Here is an 18,153-nt window from a genome sequence, read left to right on the forward strand (position 1 = left end):
AAAGCAGATAAAACCACTAAATTCAAAGAACTAAAACCTCTCCGTATTGTCCGGACTGATGAAAACTTCCGCTTTAAAATGACCATTTTTGCCCACATCAAACGTTTAAGAAACTAAGTAGGAAATCAATTTCAAGGGTATTTTCGGGACAATAAGACCCCTTTGACGGCATATTTAAAAGGGACTATTTTTCCCTAAGGGACGGTTTCATCAAACGGAAGAACGATCTGGTATAATCGAATCTCGACACGTGTCCTAACTTTAGGAGGCATAAATGATAAAATTTTAATTTAATTATTATCGATGTAAATTCAGCGGTTTTTCCTTAAAAAACCAAATTTATTTTCTTTCTTCTTCTTCTTCTTCTTCTCATTTTAGGTACTTTCAAACTAACACTCTCTTGGCTTTCTCGGTAAGTTCTCTACCTACTCTCTCTTTCTCTTTTTCATCATTTATCAGAAAATTTACAGTAAATTATGGATGAATTGCTGTGGTTGTTTTTGGGGTTTTTAATGAATTATTGCTAATGGGGTTTTAATTTCATTTTGTTTTATGTACTTTGAGAGCAATTGCATGAACTAAGAACGGTGAGATTGTCCATTAAAGAGTAAATTTTGCTAATTTCTAATGAATATTAGCTGATATTTAGAGGTCTGGTGGATTTTGTTTATTTGGGTATTTGTCAATTTGTTGTTCTGTTTATTGCATGGTTCGTGTAGTGACTTGGGTGGTTAAAATAAGGGTTTTGGAAGGGTTACTGAGGGTTTGTTGGTGGTATTCGTTGAAACGATGGGTGTGTTATAGGAGTAATTCCAATTTTGGGTTGCTAAAGATAATCATATTTAATGTATGTAGTTTGTTAAAGAAATGGGTTTTTTTAATCAAGGGTTGATAACATTTTTAAGCTTCAAAGGTTTTTTTTTTGGATGGGAATTTCTGTTTATGATTTTGGATAATTGATGATGAAAGGGTCATTTAGAAATCTGTTGATACCAGTAGTGATATTAGTAAGTTTGATCAAATATTTTCTCTTTGAAGCTGCAACTTGGAATTGCTCTGGTCAATATATACAACAATTATATCAAGCAATAATTGTACAGTTGTTGGGGATCTTCAAAATTTGTATGTCAATGAAATGTTCGTTTTAAAGTCAGTGACACCATATTTACTACTTGCCTCATTTTGTATACATTAGCAATTATGGATGAAAAACATATTATACCCTTTTACGTGGCATTTGATTTTTTGGAGCAATTTACTCATGGATTATGCTTTCCTCCACCTGTAGGAATGTTGGATACCAGATATTTACTACATCTTTGGTTTGGGTATAGTTGTGACATGCTCTTCAACTGATACCTTAATCCTCCTAGAATTGTTAGCGAGGAGGATAGGTATCCCATTTTGCCTAGATAGAACTTTTGCAGCTACCTAAGCTGGATAGATTACCCATCTAACGTTGCTGGAGAAAACCTTGTGTGCAATTATAAGATTGTGATTATGTGGCGATGATCTGATTGATCAAATTGGTTGTAGCCAATCTGTTGTGATTTTATAGCTTATTCATTCATTCCAAGAAGAATACTTATTTATTTACTCACATTTTATATCTTCTGAATTATCGAACTTCTTCCCACCGTGGCCTTAATGGAGAGCTAACATAAATTTAACTTTTGTTTGTTTAGGTAGGAGCCAAGAGAATATGAGAAGAAGCAGCTCTTTACACATCGCATCCAACCTACTACCATAGAAAGACTTGATAATCCATAGAGGAGTCCCAACCACACAAACTCTTTTTTATGGACGAGTTTCTCGATTACTTCCTCTCATCCTCTTCATGGTCGGAGGGCAATGCGACTGAAAGGTTATCTTGGGTTGGCAATGAGCCAGTTCAAACAAATGGGCTACTCCCTGGTTCAATGAGAGCAGACATGGGTGATGAAAATAATTCATCCATAAGCATGATTCCTTCAAGTCATATGATAGAGAGTTTAGTGACTCAAGGTTCTTCTATGCTTGTTGGTGGGGATGTCCAACCAAAACAAGAAGGTCTAGACTGTGGAAGCAAGCCCTCATTTCCAGGAGTGGCAGACAGTAACTCGAAAGCTGGTTACATGAGTCTGCAGCTGAACACTAATTCATTGACCCAGGGCACATTAAATCATTGCTCGCCGGAGCTGCTATCGACAGTTAGTGGTTCAGCTAAGTCACCTCGTGCACCACCTGAATCTGGTTCTGTCGGAAGCAATGACAGTGAACCATCAGGGTTTCAACCATCCCTCTTAGATTCTCAATCCCTCACATCAATCCCGCAATTATGGCCTCCACCATCTTATGAGGGTGTTTCTTGTCTTTCCTCGGTTATGGGACAAGATAAACTACAAGGCTTTGGTTTGCAAGGAGAATATTTGGATACGAATGCTACTAATGTTTTGGGGAACAGATACCTTGGGGATGATAAAATTCTGCAAATTGGCAACTTGCCTGCCTCATTGTCTGTAGATGTATAATTTTAGAAGTGTTCGACCATTACTTAACATCCCATAGGGTTGAGGAAATATAAATTGGGGCTGCACTTGGATGGTGTGATCCTTCCTTGCCACATTATTGACTAGTCTATGTCTGCGTCCTCCCATTGATAAAATGTTCTTCTGATTATTGGTCCAAACCCAAAATGTGCAACAACTGTACAATTCCAACTATGTGAATATTTTTCCTTTTCTGAAACATATCAAATTCTTCATTGGCCAACCAAACTAAATAAATTCATTTGATGGTAAGGATTGTTCAAGTTGTATTCTTTCTTGAGGGCCAGCTGTGAGTAAATTAATGGTTCGATGCTCTGAATCAACGAGGCATCCTCATTTTCTGGTAGAGAAGAGAGATTCCACCATCCAATGCAGAGAATCGCCCAAAAATATATTTCCTTGACCTGGTCCATCCCATCTAACATTTCTTGTGCTTGTCTGATATGACAGGAACAAGACATGCTGAACAACCAATGTTTGTCTACTTTCGCCGCTGGACACCATATTCCATTGGCAAGAACAGCAGGATTACACTCTCAACTGCAGGTGTTTCATATAATTTATTTCTCTTTTAACACTTTTTTGTAGGCTTTAGCTGGTGCTTACTATTTTATGTTAGTCATGAGTGTTGTTCTCTTATATCTATTGGTGCATAGTTGTTGCAGTCAAATGAAGGAAATCTCATCAAGCATTATACAGACCAGTTTCCTGTATCTCAGTTACCGCAAGTACCTGCTACTTCCAGTGGTGGTTGTAATGGCGCTGCAAAGCCTCGTGTGAGAGCACGTAGGGGTCAGGCTACTGATCCACACAGCATTGCTGAACGGGTTAGTATGCAATTTCTTTTTTATCATTTGAACGGGTTAGTATGCAATTTCTTTTTTATCATTTGAAAGAAGCCCTGCTTATATTGTAAATTTCTACAGATTTCCATAACTAGGACTGGGTTGTAGCCTTAGGCTTGAATTTTTTTTCTTACTTGTTGGTTGTAAAAATTTATTGCTGTGTATGATAATATCTAAACACATATCTAAACGCAGCTTCGGAGAGAGAAAATTGCTGAAAGGATGAAGAATCTGCAAGAACTAGTCCCAAACTCTAACAAGGTATTACCTTATGTTGGATTTTCTTATCCTTATTTAGGTACGATCTCTTTTTAGAATAAAATGTTCTATAATTAGTCGTAAGGACTGGTTGGGTCTGTCTACATTTCATCATGTACTTCAAGTTTTGGCTATTGAGAGTCAAGAGAAAACTGTTAGCAACTATAGGTGACTCTTCTCTGGTTCTATTTGAATCAATTTTCTGGTATATCATGAGAAACATGGTATCAAGTGACAAACTATGTTGGATGAGTCTGCTTTTTTTACCCAAATTGAATGAATTATCACGTCACAACTTGTCAGAATTATATCCAACATGTCGCCCCACCAAACCCATCATCAGATCCAAATGTGTTGGGCTTGGAACTGTCTTCGTTTTTTCCTTAGAACTCAGGTTACTATTTAATTCAACATTATAAGAAAATTAAGTTGCCAAGTACAATTTGCATACTGATTCCACCACAGTTGGAATTGCATGGAACTGCCTTTAGTCGGTTACCTGATATGATGGGACTCTGGAATTCCATTTGTAAACATGTCTCTGAAAGTGGACTGGCTCAGCTAACCTGCTTTTATAATTTTAGCAAGTTAATCATCAACTTGGTAAAGTTGTACTTGTAATGGAAGAATAGTCTCAAGTTGAATTCCCAGGCTTGCTCTTAATTGGCTTTATACTTGTATTTTAAATTATTTGATGATTGTGACATAATGCATTATGAAGTATTTGGATCTGATCTATTGATAAGTTCTAATGATATTGCAAACGAGGGATCTTTAAATCTTTAATGTTTGAACTGAATTCATTCTACTGCTTCTTGAGCAGTCGGATAAGGCATCGATGCTTGACGAGATCATTGAGTATGTCAAATTTCTTCAGCTTCAAGTCAAGGTTTGTGAAGAAAGTTCTAATCTTTCAATCATGATTTAAAAGTTTAATTCTTATTGGTTATCTGATTTGGGTCAGTTACGAAGATTCACCACCAAGTCCAACAATGATTCATCTAGACAGTATAAAGCTAAATCATTTAGAAAGATGCTTTCTAATCTTGTTTGGATGACCTGGTCTGTCTGATATGCTCCGTTGCAGGTTTTAAGCATGAGCAGGCTGGGGGCAACTGGGGCTGTTGTTCCACTAATTACAGACAGTCAAGCTGAGGTGTTCTCCCCTTCCTTTCATAACTTCTCTCAGATTTACCTGAATTACTTTTTTTTATTTTTTTTATTTAGATTTATATGAATTTCTTCAATTTCTTACATGAAATGAGCACAACTGAGTTCCCATTCTCTTTGATGTTTGTTTCTCTGTGGAAGTATTTTTGTTTTATTGTTTTTTCAGTGAAATGGTAATATCTGTGATGTGTGGACCATTTATATCCATCATTTGAAGTGTATATTGATTTAAGGCGATTTAGACATACCCCTACACATTTTGGCGATTTAGACATACCCCCGTTGGTTTTGTGTTTTTGCTTTCTTTTTTCTTCGCTTTGTTGTTTCTCCTTTCTTGTTGTTTGGGGGCTATCTCAGCCTCCCTATCTTCTTTTCATTAATACAAGTTATATTTATCAAAAAAAAAAAAATTTGACCTCGGTGTTCTGTAATAGACTAATGAGAAGTGACCTAAATGCCCCCCATCTTTTAACCTGTAACCAAAAAATTTTACGTTGCTCTTCAACATTAAGATTCTATCTAGTTCAAACTTCAATCATCAAGGAAAATATAGGAGTGAAGTAGAAGATGGTGGAATTTTGGATGGAAAAGTTGAGGGTTTGCTACAAGGGATTAAGTCTAGGTTCTTCAAATGATAGATTGAAGAGCTTGTAGATGACTGGTTTTAGGAAGAAAAATCAAGGGTTTTCTGTTACAGTTGAAGATGAGGTTACGTTATATTTTGTTAGTCTACGAGAGAATACTGAGGTATCCCTTAGTTTGAAAACAAAGGGAGGGCATCTCAAACATTCACTAAAATGTGGATGGGTATGTCTAAATCACCCATTGCTTTATTTCTACATTTTTTTTTTTTTTTTGAAGGGAAAAAGAAATGAATGTACCCAAGCACCATTCATCCACACTTGGATGCATGTGCGACGTTTATATATAAGTATTTTTTTTTTACTATATATTTATGTAGATGATCACTGAGGTTGTAGTCATTGAATGGATCCCAAGATCAACAATTGTATGTATTGTGATGCCAAGGTAATTCTCTCATCTGAGATTTTGTTATTTTTCAGGGCTCTAATGGTCTACTTCTTTCACCATCTGCTGCTCAGGGAGCTGATCCTTTTGAATCTCCAGACAACATCGCCTTTGAGCAGGAAGTAGTGAAGCTAATGGAATCCAATGTAAACACAGCCATGCAATTTCTTCAGAGCAAAGGTCTCTGTCTCATGCCCATTGCCCTTGCAACTGCCATCTCTGGCAGGAAGGCATCATCTGGACCAGTATCTGCAGATAGAAAGAAACTCATCTTGACCCATGCCCTTGTTCATCAAAACCATGGACCTCCTCCACCTGGCATTGGTATTTCCTCTTATGGCGAGAACTTTGGGGACAAGAATTTAACCGGGATCCATAATGGTGAAGACAGCCGAATCAGTGGTTGCAATGGGACCGTCATTAAACAAGAAGAGGTGAAAAACACTATTTGCAGTTCAAGTGAACTGAAACCCAAGACATAGATGATCTGATCTCCCTTTCCTGCTTCCAGTTTTCGTTTCTTAGATCTTAGATTTCAGTTGGATAATCACAGGTAGGTAGCAAAGAGAGCAGAAAAAAAAAAAAAAAAAAAGTACCGAACTGGGATTTTGGTTATGGAAATTTAGGTTTTTCATACTGTATATATGCACACACATGCATATATGTATACCTTGGGCACTCAAACGTATGTATATGTATGGATGTATGTACTTGTATGGGAATTAAATAAATAATTTGGTGGGCTTTTTTAAGAAAAATTCAATTCACAAACAAGATATGGATGAACTTATTTCTGTTTTTTTTTTTTTTTTTTTTTTGGGACACTCAATAATGCCATATAATTGGAAACTGAACTGGTACAAAGATCTCAACCTTCCGTTCAAGATTTATATATATATATTTAATTCGATCTTGATCTAAAACTAATTGTTCCAAGTATAAAGATGGAAAAGCTCTATGCATCAAACATAACATAAGAGCAATTTTTATTTTTAAATCATAAGCTTTGAATTCATTGTCAAGCCCAAAATATAACCGGCAGATGGGTTCTTGGGCTGTTTCTTGGCAAGTACGCTAATGGTTGGGCCCAATGATCGTGGGCCAGAGAGAATGTACCGCCTGCCACGTGGATGAATGTGGTAGGGGCCGTAGGGCTGTCAATAAATTGAAAAATCTAGTCTCAATCCCAAGACATATATATGAAGCGGCAAACATTCGGCAAGGTTAATGGGGAGGATGATCTTAGAGTTTCCAGGAAACGGATCCCCATGAACCCTCTATCGAAACGTGGCCAGATCATTTGGCACACTCTATCGAAACCCCTACATATTTGGGCTTCCTTTCCACACTAAAATAATCTCTGATTGATGATTATTTATCTGAATGTTTCTTATCAGAAGAAACCTTATAACTTGATGTCATTTATTAGGTCTGGGCCTGGGCCTGGCCCATGATTTAAATGCCAAATCCAACTTCTGGAGTGCGCGACTGGACCTAATTTTTGGTGTGTTTAAGTCCAGCCCACCAAGGAGGACCGAAATTGGTTGAACCATTATGAATTTGAAATGGGTGTGTATTGTAGTTGTAGTCGTACCAGTTTAATCGGTGTAAGTCGGTGCACCCTAGCGTAATTCTTCCTCTAAAAAGTAAAAATGCGCTTGTTAGTTGTTTCCCCTCTCGCAAGAAAATCAATCTTCCGCTGTTAATAATATATAAGAAGAGAAGAGAAGAGACGTTTGTTCAATAGTTTCTTTTGGGTTAGGATATTGTTGTGAGATTCGAACGATAATGGCATCTGAGGATTCTTTGAAAGAAAGATTACAGGATTTGCAGAAACAGCTCGGAAGGAAACAGACGTTCGAAGAGGCTGTATCCGCCATTAAATCTCTCCTCATTGAGAACTACTCCTCTGCTTCTCCCTCTCTCCGCAAATCGGTTCGTTTTCTTTCTCTCTCTTACCAGAATTTTTCTTTAGCTGTTTCTTGTTTTGTCGATTTGATATGAGATCGATGCTTACCTTCATTCGTATAATTATGTCTCAATTCCTTAAGATTTGCTTCTTGCTTCCGTTTTAATTCTCTATTGGTTTTTCTTCACAAGGATTTAAAATTAGGGATTGATTAGATCATAATTGGATCATTTTCAACATTTTTTTTTTTTTTTTTGGGGAAATTTCTTGAATCAGAAAGATATGTTGATGGATCGGTGGTTCTTGGTTAATTTTATTGTCCTAGAAATTCCATTTTTTTTATAAGATTACTATCAGTTTCTGATTAAAGAAAATCCATAATTTTGAGTCTTCGTAGAAATTTATTACCGGATCTGAAGTTATAATTATAATCAGTTCTAATAGTTGCACATAATATTGAAAATAGAAGTGTTTTTTCACCGAATTGGTGTTAATTTTGTTTTTGGGGGTGGGAAATTACGAATGGCAAACTAGGTTTATCTAAACAAATACACAACTCAAACTGAATTTCAGGTGATGTATTAAGGAACTATAGTGATGAATTTTTTTTTTATGGGTATGCTGAATTTGAACCCACGACCTCAAGGTTGCTTTGCAATGTGTCAAACCAACCGAGCTATGGGTCTATGCCCAAATATAGTGATGTATTCGTTTTGTGTTAAATCCAAATCGGAAAGTAGAATCCCCATGTTTGTTTGGTTGTAGTTTGTTGTCATTTGATTTTGAATTAATCAACTATTTCTTATGTGCTTTTGCAGATCTATTCTGTTATTTGTCGGGTTGCAACCATTTTACAGACGAGATATACCGCACCTGGATTCTGGCTTGCTGGTAAAGGGCTTTTTGAGGAGGCGGGGCGCCTGGTTACTGAGTCCTCCGAAAGGCAACATTTGAGGACTTGCATTGGTAAAGCCTGCGAGCACTTGCGTGATTTGGAGGATCAACCTGAAGTTTTGGAATCTACACAAACTAGGGAACCTAGAGGTATTCCATTTATTTACTTTATATGAGTTGACTTGAGGCATTCCATTTAAATGAGAGAGCTTGTATTGTTTGAAATTTAATTTCTTTGTTTCATTTGTGTTTATGAACAGGTTCTAGATATCTTTTTGAAGGGCATCTGACTGTGGATCCTGAGCCCCCACGACCTGCTTGGTTAGTGGCACAGGATTTTCTGCATATAATTAATGCAACAGCCCAATCATCTCAAGTCCAGAGAAGGGACAATAATGGAAGCACATCAGAAAGCGCTTCTGAATTAATGGAAGAATTGGTGAATAGCATAGGCCATAACTTTCAAGACCTTGATGATGTCATTGAAGCTTCATTGCAGGTATACTACATCTTTCTCTCTTTTGCTTCCGTGTGTGTGTATATATACGGGACGGTTCATGGGACAACAATTGTGATAACATCTATGACAACTGTTTTTTATAAACCACTTTTGATGGGGTTGGAAGTTTCGATTTGGGCTGATTTTTGGTGAGGTTGATCTCTATGGTGAGATCATCCTCACAAAAAATCAGCCTATTCCGAAACTTCTAACCCCCGTTTACAAGTTGAAGAATCGTTGACCGTTTATTTTTTTTGTAAACCACTTTTGATGGGGTTAGAAGTTTCGGAATGAGCTGATTTTTGGTGATGATGATCTCTATGGTGAAGAGATCATCCTCACAAAAAATCAGCCCATTTTGAAACTTCTAAGCTATATAAGACAAAAACCATGGTCATAGTTGTAGTCACTATTTTCATTTGGTTATGTTTGACACAATGTCTCTTGGTAGCTTGACACTCTTATATGTCCATAAACATGTATTATGGTATAATTTTAAGCTATAACTAGTGCAAAATATATACATAAATAAACAAATGAAAATAGGGAAAAGGGATATATAAAGTAATGGTGCCTCGACTGTGCACCAATGCCTTGGACCTTGAGGCTTGCACCTTTACTGTCTGAGGAGGCTTCAGCCTATTATGTTTCAGCCGGGCCTTGCCTCAGTTATTTTCTTTTCCTTTCTGAGAAAATATAATCTAATCTTTTCCTTTTTCAAGATTTACTTGAATGTCAAAATCCCTAGACAGAGATTTTCTTCATTTTGGACATCCAAATTGTTCTTACTTTGTTATATGCTTGTAAGGACCTAGCATCCTGGGTTTTATTTTTCTAAAATACAATAATATATTCAAAGAGAGAAGCATTACTTCATTTCCTTAATGGTAATTTAAATTTTGTTCCATTCACACTGGTGCTACTGTGTCACAATTTGTAATCAAGGAGGTTTTGATATTGATTCTCTGCCTAAAATGTATAGGAGATTGGTGCTGGACCCCCACGACGACCACCAGCCAGTAAAGAAGTGGTTAAGAAGCTTCCAGTAATCACTGTTACCGAGGAAATCCTAGCGAATCTGGGAAGTGAGATGGAGTGTGCCGTTTGCCAAGAGAATTTGGTCATAAATGACAAGATGCAGGAGTTGCCTTGCAAGCATTTGTTTCACCCCCCTTGTCTAAAGCCGTGGCTGGTAATCTAAATTAATTTCACCCCCCCTTTCAAGCACTGGTAATCGACAATAAGTCTTCTGATTTAATTGTTGGTTTGTTGTACTGGTGATTGAAATCAGCTTACTATTTTTTTGCATTAATTAATCAATTAGTAGCCTGGTCTTTTAGTTCAATATTGGAATGTTGTGCTGGAGAAAACTGATTTATGCAATTGCCTTTTTATTTCTATGTTGATGATGTGAGAATAATTAAAATCAGTTCAGGAGACTAGATTCCTGCCTTGGCAAAGGTTGAAATAATGGTCAAAATCTCAGGCTCGGATTTAAATTGGTTTTGATTCTTGGAAGAGGTAGGAGCTGGAATAGTAGGGTAGCAAAGTAGGGGATAGAGCTTCAATTATACCGTTGGGAAAATCGGGGAAAAGACCTCTTGTAGGATACTAATCCAAGAAGGCTTACGAACTAGATAGAGGAAAAAGATAAATTTCATTCAATAATCTAAAAGTCTCATTTACAATGCTTTCATAACTTCTGTCTATGATAAAGGTAAAATCTCAAATCTAACTTGAGACTCAAGGAATAAATCCCTGCCATCCATTTTAAGTGAAATATGTTTCCTAGTTAGATATCTGAGTAATAGATGTCAAAATTTATAGTTTTGTTGTCCAGAATATTAAAATCTCTATAAAAGTTGTGTAATAGATTTTAATCTTGAAACAAGCTTTCCAACACTTCAGATAGCTTCTCAATTATATATCTTAATGTAAAAAAAATTTATGCCTCTAGAAGTAGTAGTACTTAGGCCCATCAAGATTTGAGAACCTGAACATCTTTTATTGGCATCTATTAGTGTTTGCTTCAGCAAATCTTAATCACTCTTATTTTATGTAAAATTGATTAACTTGATTGTTGACTGGATGAATACAAAGTAAAATAGTAGGTTTTGCTGGGTAATTCTTGGAGCTAAACAAAAGAAAGGCTTCTCAACTGAGTTTCGAATTGTTCAACATGATTCTGATAATTTGGTTAGAGCAGATTTCTTGCCACTGCATTGATGACATTAGCTACAGGTTTTTTAAACCATCATCATTATCATGCATATTTGTCCCATTATGTGGGTTGTTTGTAGCTTTTTTCAAGTTGTAAATATTAAAATATATACAGGAACTATAGATGTCTGACTCTTTACCATACCCTGTTCAATGCGATTTTTATGAGTTTAGTATTGGAGAAATGGTAAAAAAATTCCATTGGTAGAATGTCAAGGAAATTTTATAAATATATGCCTTTTGAGCTTCAATGTATGGCTTCTACTGTCTTTCATAAAACTTGTTTGAATAATTTTTTTAAGTCCAAACGTAAATTAATTGCGAGGCATGTATGTATCCTCCTCTTTTCCTAATTTTGCTTGCTTAGTCCAACTTCACTTTCGCTTGATTCTTCCTGAATGAAGTACTTGAGGAGGTTTATTAGAGTCTGATGTTGTCCTATGTATGGCAGGACAAGCACAATTCATGCCCAATCTGCCGATTTGAGCTGGAAACTGATGACCATGTCTACGAGAGCCAGAAAGAGCGAGACAAGGAGGCTGAAGAGGAACGCAAGGGTGCTGCAAATGCCCTACGAGGAGGTGAATACATGTATGTTTAGAGGGATTAGAAAAAAACTGAATTTATTGGAACTACTGTAATTTCCTGTGGTTCTTAGTGGTATGTATAGCTGTTAGTCTTATTTTCTTCTACAATAACTACCTTGAACTGGCAACTTTTAGCTATGTATGTTGTTCCCGTCACTCTGGTGCCAGATATTGTAAATCAAATCCCAATTTCCCTGGGCTTGATGGACAACTGTTCTATTAGGATGTGTTTGATTGCATGTTAAAATGGGTGGGGATTCAAAAAAAAAAAAATTCTTTTAATTTATGGAAAATCTCATTTTTCATGTTTTTTTTTTTTGTTGATTTTTTTCCATGGAAAATGGATTTCCAACTTCATCCAACCCCCTTCCCCTTCCACTACCCATGACCGTGACTGGAATCTCTCTCTCACACACATACACATAAGGATTGAACACCCTTAAATGGAAGATGAGTTATGAATGGGTCACCTGCATGGAATCTAGCTTGGGCCCTCTCATTTTCTGTGCTGTGGAGGTGTGTCGTTGGTTGTGTCAAATTTTTATTAGAGTAATTTTGAGATGACCCCTTGGATTTCGGGGGAAATTAGAGGTACCATACCTGGAGTTCTCATCATACTCGTGATACACCTTCCCTGACTTTGGTCTTTGGTCTTTCTATGATTGGTTAATAAAATGGTCGGAATGCCCTCTTTAATCTCTTACAAGGAAGTCCTTGGTGAAGGAATTAATACAAATCTTCATGGATAGTGGAACTGTTTGAAAAGAAAGAAAGAAAGAGAGAAGAAAAGCAGCTTCATTGAAGGAAGCTGTAGAAAATGTTTGGAAGGTCGACTGAGTCACTAATCTCAGTTGGGTCCATTACTAACATCCCGATCACCCAATGGAATGGAATGAAATGATACGTTTAGGTGTGGACAAAGACATGAAATGGAATATTATTTTGTTGGCTTGTTCTTGTAACAATCATCTTTTCCCCCCACCAATTCATGTGAAGGAAAAGGAAAACAGTATGGTTTTTCATGTGGTCTCTGTGACAATAAAATTTCAAAACTGAGTCTCTGTTAGTTCCAATTGATCAATCTCCGGTCTAATGGGTACTTAGTAGGTGGATCTTAATTAATGTCAGCCTAGAAATAAACATCCAACCACATCATCAATTCCAAATAATCAATCGAAATAGATGAATATTTTATTATCAGCATCTCTTTACATGGCTAGAGAGTAGTGACTTTCTTTCTCCTTTCCTGTAATAATCTTCACCAACCTTTTTTACTCATAGTGAAATATTTTACAAACTAAAAGCTATATTGATAATCAGATTCTGAATATATCCGACCTGTGGTGAAATACTATGGCTAATCACTTCCAAATTAACATTAATAGGGGGAAAATGACCTACACTATTGAGTATCTTCAGAGGATAAATCTAATCTGCCTTAAAATTGAGAGGCTTCATTTAGGCTTTGAGCCACTTTCAGATGGAAACAACAATAACAGGGGGATAAAAATTATACAACCCAACCCATAATCTAACCGCAGCTTTTTTTTCTCTTTATGTTTTAACAAAGAAAACAAATAAATGGAACAGATTACATAGAACTTCAGGTGGTCAACCCCTACGAATATCCGTTGGCAGCTTTCTGTGGTTTCCTCCTGAAATTGGTTATGCTGCAGTGAGGGCAAATGTACTCCAGCCCATCCGTTTTTGCATAGTCCTGTCACATTAAAAATTATTAATACAATAGAACAGACCAGAAAGGCATTGGCAGTGATGATTAAACTTCTTTCTTTCTTTTTTTCCAAATTTGAAGGTGAGCTAAGACACGACTATCATTACACCCCCACTAAATGTTACATCTCCACCCACCCACCTACATAATACAATGCATTCTACGCATCTCTCACATTAAGCATGCATTTAGATTGTGGATGCACACCACAATCCATATCATGAGGTACAAACATTTCCCATATTTGTAAACAATAGACCATGTAGTATTTTAGATATGTATTAGATTTATATACATTTTATACTCAGGTCGTGGCATACCTTAAAAGCACCGAGTCCCTGCCGTCTGTCACAGCCAAAATGTGCCCACTCACCACATATGCCACAGTTCACCCAATCACCAGCTGCACTACTGTGAAATGTTGCACCCACCAAAAATGAGACAAGTCTGAAGTATATATATATATATCTCGGAGATACTTATCCCGGGATAAAAATCATTGGATTTTGCATTTAAAGGATTGGGATCATGTATTTTTTTCAAGAGTCATTCATAGGAGTCAAGGGATCCTGATATATGGGAAATGTTCAGCACCAAACATTTTGGCAAAACATGGGTTAGAAGTTTTGGAATGGGCTGATTTTTGGTGAGGATGATCTCTACGGTGAGGAGATCATCATCACCAAAAATCAGCCCATTCCAAAACTTCTAACCCCATCAAAAATGGTTTACAAAAAATGGACGGTCCACACTTTTTCAACTTGTAAACATGGGGCTAGAAGTTTTGGAATGGGCTGATTTTTGGTGAGGATGATCTCCTCACCGTAGAGATCATCCTCACCAAAAATCAGCCCATTCCAAAACTTCTAACCCATGTAGGACAAAAATGGTTGGCCAAAATGTTTGGTGCTGAACGGGACCCTATATATATATAGACAGAGAGAGAGAGAGAGAGAGAGAGAGAATGCAAACCTGTGACACAGCAAGCAACACTCTCCATCAACATCATCGTGGGCCAGTTCGTATTCTAAAAGATATGTTTCATAGTGTCTTTTGAGCGTATTTCCAACACCCTGGTGTAAATAACAAGAAAAAAAGAAGTTTGACAAAATCGTAATTATGGGAACAGTAAGGCTTCAAAAATAGCTAAATGCAGAATAGTGTAAATAACAGCTTAACAGAGGAAGAAAAAAACAGATGGTTTTATTAACCACAGCAAACAAGGAATACAATACAAAATATACCCCAACTATGAGGGGAATGAACAGATAGGCAAAGTTGGAGGGCATACGGTCATTCTGTTAGTGACTGTGTGGTTGCGCATCTTAGAGAAAACCTGGCCTTTCCAGTTGATGCCATTTCCAACATGAAACCCTCCTCTTGAAACCACCTAAAAGAAAGAGACGTGAGGGGGGATTTAACAGTTAGAAGTTTTAATATCAAAGCAACACCACGATGAACCAAAATACTACTTGAGGAAACATTTATGCAGTTTGTGGCAGCATGAAAGGCGCATACCAACAAGATACACAACAGCTCACCTCTCTATACAAGTTGTAGAGGTCCAGGCGCTTTGCATTGAGTATGGCATCAGGGAATTCAGCAAGCCCACCTTGCGGAACAAGACGGGTGTGTCCCCGAAGGATGAGGAACTGCATCACATCTCTCAGAAACTCCTCCTGTAAAAAATAAAATACCAGAGCCAACATGAGAAACCATGATACAAGCGCATCAAATCGTGCAACACTGAACAGGAACTGCTCTAGGACCAGAGTACAGGAAGAAGATATCCTCCCTACTGTGCCTTATATGTAACACAGTGATGTGCCCCAACCACACAGGGGTCCCCCAGGCCAAAAGCTAACCAGAAGACTGTAACCATCTGAACTTTGCTATCTTTAGAATGGCGAAAGAGATGTGGAACAGTCATGAAAGTCTTTGGATCTGATGATTACATTCATTTCACCAGATCAGTTTTAGAGCTAAGAGATCTCTATATGGTAAGAGCAATTCAATTATGGGATCCAGAATATGTCCACCACTCTGAGACAAGTATTGCACCACTTAAACATACCCAAAATAATTAAAAATAAAGATGGGTGATCCCACAAGTTTCGGGAAAAGGAAAGGGAAACTCTGGAAGATTCACTCTTCTTATCTGATCAAACCAAGTTGCACCTCAGGCTCCCTGCAAAACTTGAAAAGAGCTTGAAATGAAATTCCTCCAATGAGCGGACATGAGGTCCCTTAAATTTCAGTCACAAACACCCCATGGGATGATTCACTTGAAAATAATGTACAAAAACTAAGAGTGAAATATGTGCATGAATCTGCGAGTGATGTTTGTGTGAAGGGATGTGTCAACATATCAAGCCTCTAGGAATCAGTAAATCTGGCATCCTGTATCTAGGTAAAAACTAAAACACCAAAAAAGTGAAGGAATCCATGTTTCAGGTTCCAATCCTAAAACAGAATAACTCACCTCTGAGCAAATCTGAATCGGACATCGGCCACAACCATGTTTCTTCAGGGGTAGGGGATTCAAGGAAATAATCTGCTTAGCCTGAAAAGAACTTGAGGATGATTTCCGATGGGTGACAGGAACAGGACCAACTATATTATGCTTTGTAGAGGGAACAACTGATAAGTTAGTCTTCGCCTGGCCCCCATTATATGTCTCAACCTCAATAGTCCCTCCGATAAAGGGCAGCATCTTGTGGTGACGAGTGTGAGGGATGGGTCTCATTGCAGCAAGTTTCAGTTTCTGTCTGACAGGTACTAAGGGAATGTTTGCCCCATCAACTGGTCCGTTTTCCTTATTGTGGTCTTCATCTATTTTTGCATCACCCATTCTGCCTTCACCCACCATAGAACAGCCGTTGACAGATCTTGTCTCTTGGCAAGGCTCAGACCTCTTTCTGCTAGGAGCAGGTGGTTTTAACCAGACTGGGGGACTACTAGGCATAGCATTCTGCGGATTAAAATCCCTCTCTTTCCTTGTACAGAAGAAAAGAAGGCGCTTGGTATCATCTTTATCAAAAGAAGCTACAGCGGATCCTTGAATACTAGCGATTCCAAGGGAAACAAAGCTACGATAAGAAATTTCTGGAGCAAGTTGCCTCAAAACCTGCGAAACCACACCATAAATTCATGGTTTATGAAACCATCATGTAGATGTAGCTTAATAAACAATGGCGTAAAAGGTACTAGACTATTTGGACTCTTTAACATTTTATAAAGTGTGTTCTGTCAAGGGCACAAAAGTTTCAGCACCGTTAAATCAGCAGCCCACCTCACAAACATAAACCAAGAATGGAAAAGATAGCTTTGCTTCCTAACGATTATTTTCCTAATGTCATGAAATCTTGTTCTAACTTAAAAAACATGAGACGAAAAACAACTGGAATACACCTCTCCGAACAATCTAATGTAGAGACTTGTCACCAAGACATTAAACCACTTCAGTTGTCAAGTTTTTGCTCCAGAAGACGATCATGTCAAATGATGCAATTTTAAGTCTACGACCAATCCAAGTAATGAAGTACTGGTGTATTGGATACGTCAGTGCAAAACAGGAATAAATGCAAGATATAGCATGCAGAAGATTAGTTCCATGTCCTTCAAGGATTTGGAACTCTAAACACTTCGCATAGCCAATAAAAGTCAATTGACTACTCAAAAAGCTAACAGATAAAAAGTTGAAAGGTTTAGAGAAAAGATACCTGTGAAGCCCATGTTGGAACCTTCATGCAAACTTCGAATATGGCAGCCCCACAAGCTATTGAAGTGGACTTCCGAGGTTCACATAAAGATGGCTTGCTCTCCTCACAGCTGGGAAATGCATGGACTAGTTGACTCTTCTCGATAAGTTCGTTCTTTATATGAGTCTCCAAGAGCTGAACATTGATACAAAATATAAAATGACTCATCTGTCTATGGTACTTAAGGAATGACTGAAATTTCAATAAGGCAACCTACTGTTACCTGGTCATCAAAACAAGTCTGCGCACTACCAGATACTAAAAGAGATATATGAGCAGAACTGCAGGTCGACAGGTCACATCGCATGGTTACGACCCCTCGAGAAAACGTTCCCGCCTGGAGAGGAGGTGGTGGGGCACTGCAACACATTATTACCACCCATCAACTTGAATTACTTTATTTTCTCAAATTGTGAGAAAGATTATATGAACCCAGACTGTGATAGGCCATGTATAAACTTGCATATATCTTAGAAGTCCCTATTTAGTGGTTCAAAGAATTTATCTAGCCCACCTTCATCTGAAAAAGAAGTGTAGCGTAAAATGGGGTAAAACCAAGTGTTTTATCAGAAATCTGGAGTTTGTAGACAATGTTTTCACAAAATAATTGTCATTATATTTGTAATTCATTAATATATTTCTTGCGCATGCAAAATACCCCTAGCTCATGGAATTCCAATAGACCATAAGAGAATAGTGAATAAGCAGAACATCGACTTCA

The 18,153-nt window shown here is 37.5% G+C and overlaps 3 protein-coding genes across 6 annotated transcripts in view; 2 read left to right on the forward strand and 1 right to left on the reverse strand.

The window, feature by feature from the left end:
- Positions 1-266: 266 nt before the first annotated feature.
- LOC147397744 (uncharacterized) lies at positions 267-6,564 on the forward strand. 3 transcript variants are annotated; one of them, XM_086449651.1, is made up of 8 exons: positions 267-412; positions 1,686-2,504; positions 2,979-3,074; positions 3,185-3,355; positions 3,569-3,634; positions 4,455-4,520; positions 4,719-4,787; positions 5,866-6,564. In XM_086449651.1, the coding sequence occupies exons 2-8, from the start codon at positions 1,800-1,802 to the stop codon at positions 6,310-6,312; spliced, it is 1,620 nt and encodes a 539-aa protein (XP_086305777.1). In that variant the 5' UTR covers positions 267-412; positions 1,686-1,799; the 3' UTR covers positions 6,313-6,564. The 3 variants fall into 3 exon arrangements, with proteins under 3 accessions (XP_086305777.1, XP_086305780.1, XP_086305779.1); XM_086449654.1 differs by having other exon boundaries at positions 3,194-3,355; XM_086449653.1 differs by lacking the exon at positions 267-412 and adding an exon at positions 444-587.
- Positions 6,565-7,481: 917 nt separating this feature from the next.
- AIP2 (RING/U-box superfamily protein) lies at positions 7,482-12,244 on the forward strand. The gene is made up of 5 exons (XM_086449657.1): positions 7,482-7,765; positions 8,558-8,783; positions 8,894-9,132; positions 10,115-10,324; positions 11,804-12,244. Exons 1-5 carry the CDS (start codon positions 7,619-7,621, stop codon positions 11,951-11,953), a joined length of 972 nt encoding a protein of 323 aa, XP_086305783.1. The 5' UTR covers positions 7,482-7,618; the 3' UTR covers positions 11,954-12,244.
- Positions 12,245-13,357: 1,113 nt separating this feature from the next.
- The window catches only part of LOC147397746 (ARID/BRIGHT DNA-binding domain-containing protein), a 10,421-nt gene continuing 5,625 nt past the window's right edge, over positions 13,358-18,153 (reverse strand). For both annotated transcript variants that reach the window (XM_086449656.1, XM_086449655.1), the window contains 8 exons: positions 17,656-17,791; positions 17,394-17,567; positions 16,154-16,798; positions 15,213-15,350; positions 14,963-15,061; positions 14,644-14,744; positions 13,992-14,082; positions 13,358-13,656 (listed from right to left, as the gene is read on the reverse strand). In XM_086449656.1, coding sequence (XP_086305782.1) covers positions 13,558-13,656; positions 13,992-14,082; positions 14,644-14,744; positions 14,963-15,061; positions 15,213-15,350; positions 16,154-16,798; positions 17,394-17,567; positions 17,656-17,791 — 1,483 coding nt within the window. In that variant the 3' untranslated portion in view covers positions 13,358-13,557. The remainder of the gene's footprint in view (positions 13,657-13,991; positions 14,083-14,643; positions 14,745-14,962; positions 15,062-15,212; positions 15,351-16,153; positions 16,799-17,393; positions 17,568-17,655; positions 17,792-18,153) is intronic.

The sequence above is a fragment of the Akebia trifoliata genome, chromosome 8 (genome assembly GCF_017979445.1).
Source record: "Akebia trifoliata isolate Shusen 1 chromosome 8, ASM1797944v1, whole genome shotgun sequence".
Taxonomy (NCBI): Eukaryota; Viridiplantae; Streptophyta; class Magnoliopsida; order Ranunculales; family Lardizabalaceae; genus Akebia; species Akebia trifoliata.

Coding starts and splice junctions, on each gene's coding strand:
- LOC147397744 (XM_086449651.1), top strand. CDS start 1,800: ATGGACGAGTTTCTCGATTACTTCCTCTCATCCTCTTCATGGTCGGAG. Junction 3,075..3,184: donor GATTACACTCTCAACTGCAG/GTGTTTCATATA, acceptor ATTGGTGCATAG/TTGTTGCAGTCAAATGAAGG. Junction 3,635..4,454: donor TAGTCCCAAACTCTAACAAG/GTATTACCTTAT, acceptor CTTCTTGAGCAG/TCGGATAAGGCATCGATGCT.
- AIP2 (XM_086449657.1), top strand. CDS start 7,619: ATGGCATCTGAGGATTCTTTGAAAGAAAGATTACAGGATTTGCAGAAA. Junction 7,766..8,557: donor CTCCCTCTCTCCGCAAATCG/GTTCGTTTTCTT, acceptor GTGCTTTTGCAG/ATCTATTCTGTTATTTGTCG. Junction 10,325..11,803: donor CTTGTCTAAAGCCGTGGCTG/GTAATCTAAATT, acceptor TATGTATGGCAG/GACAAGCACAATTCATGCCC.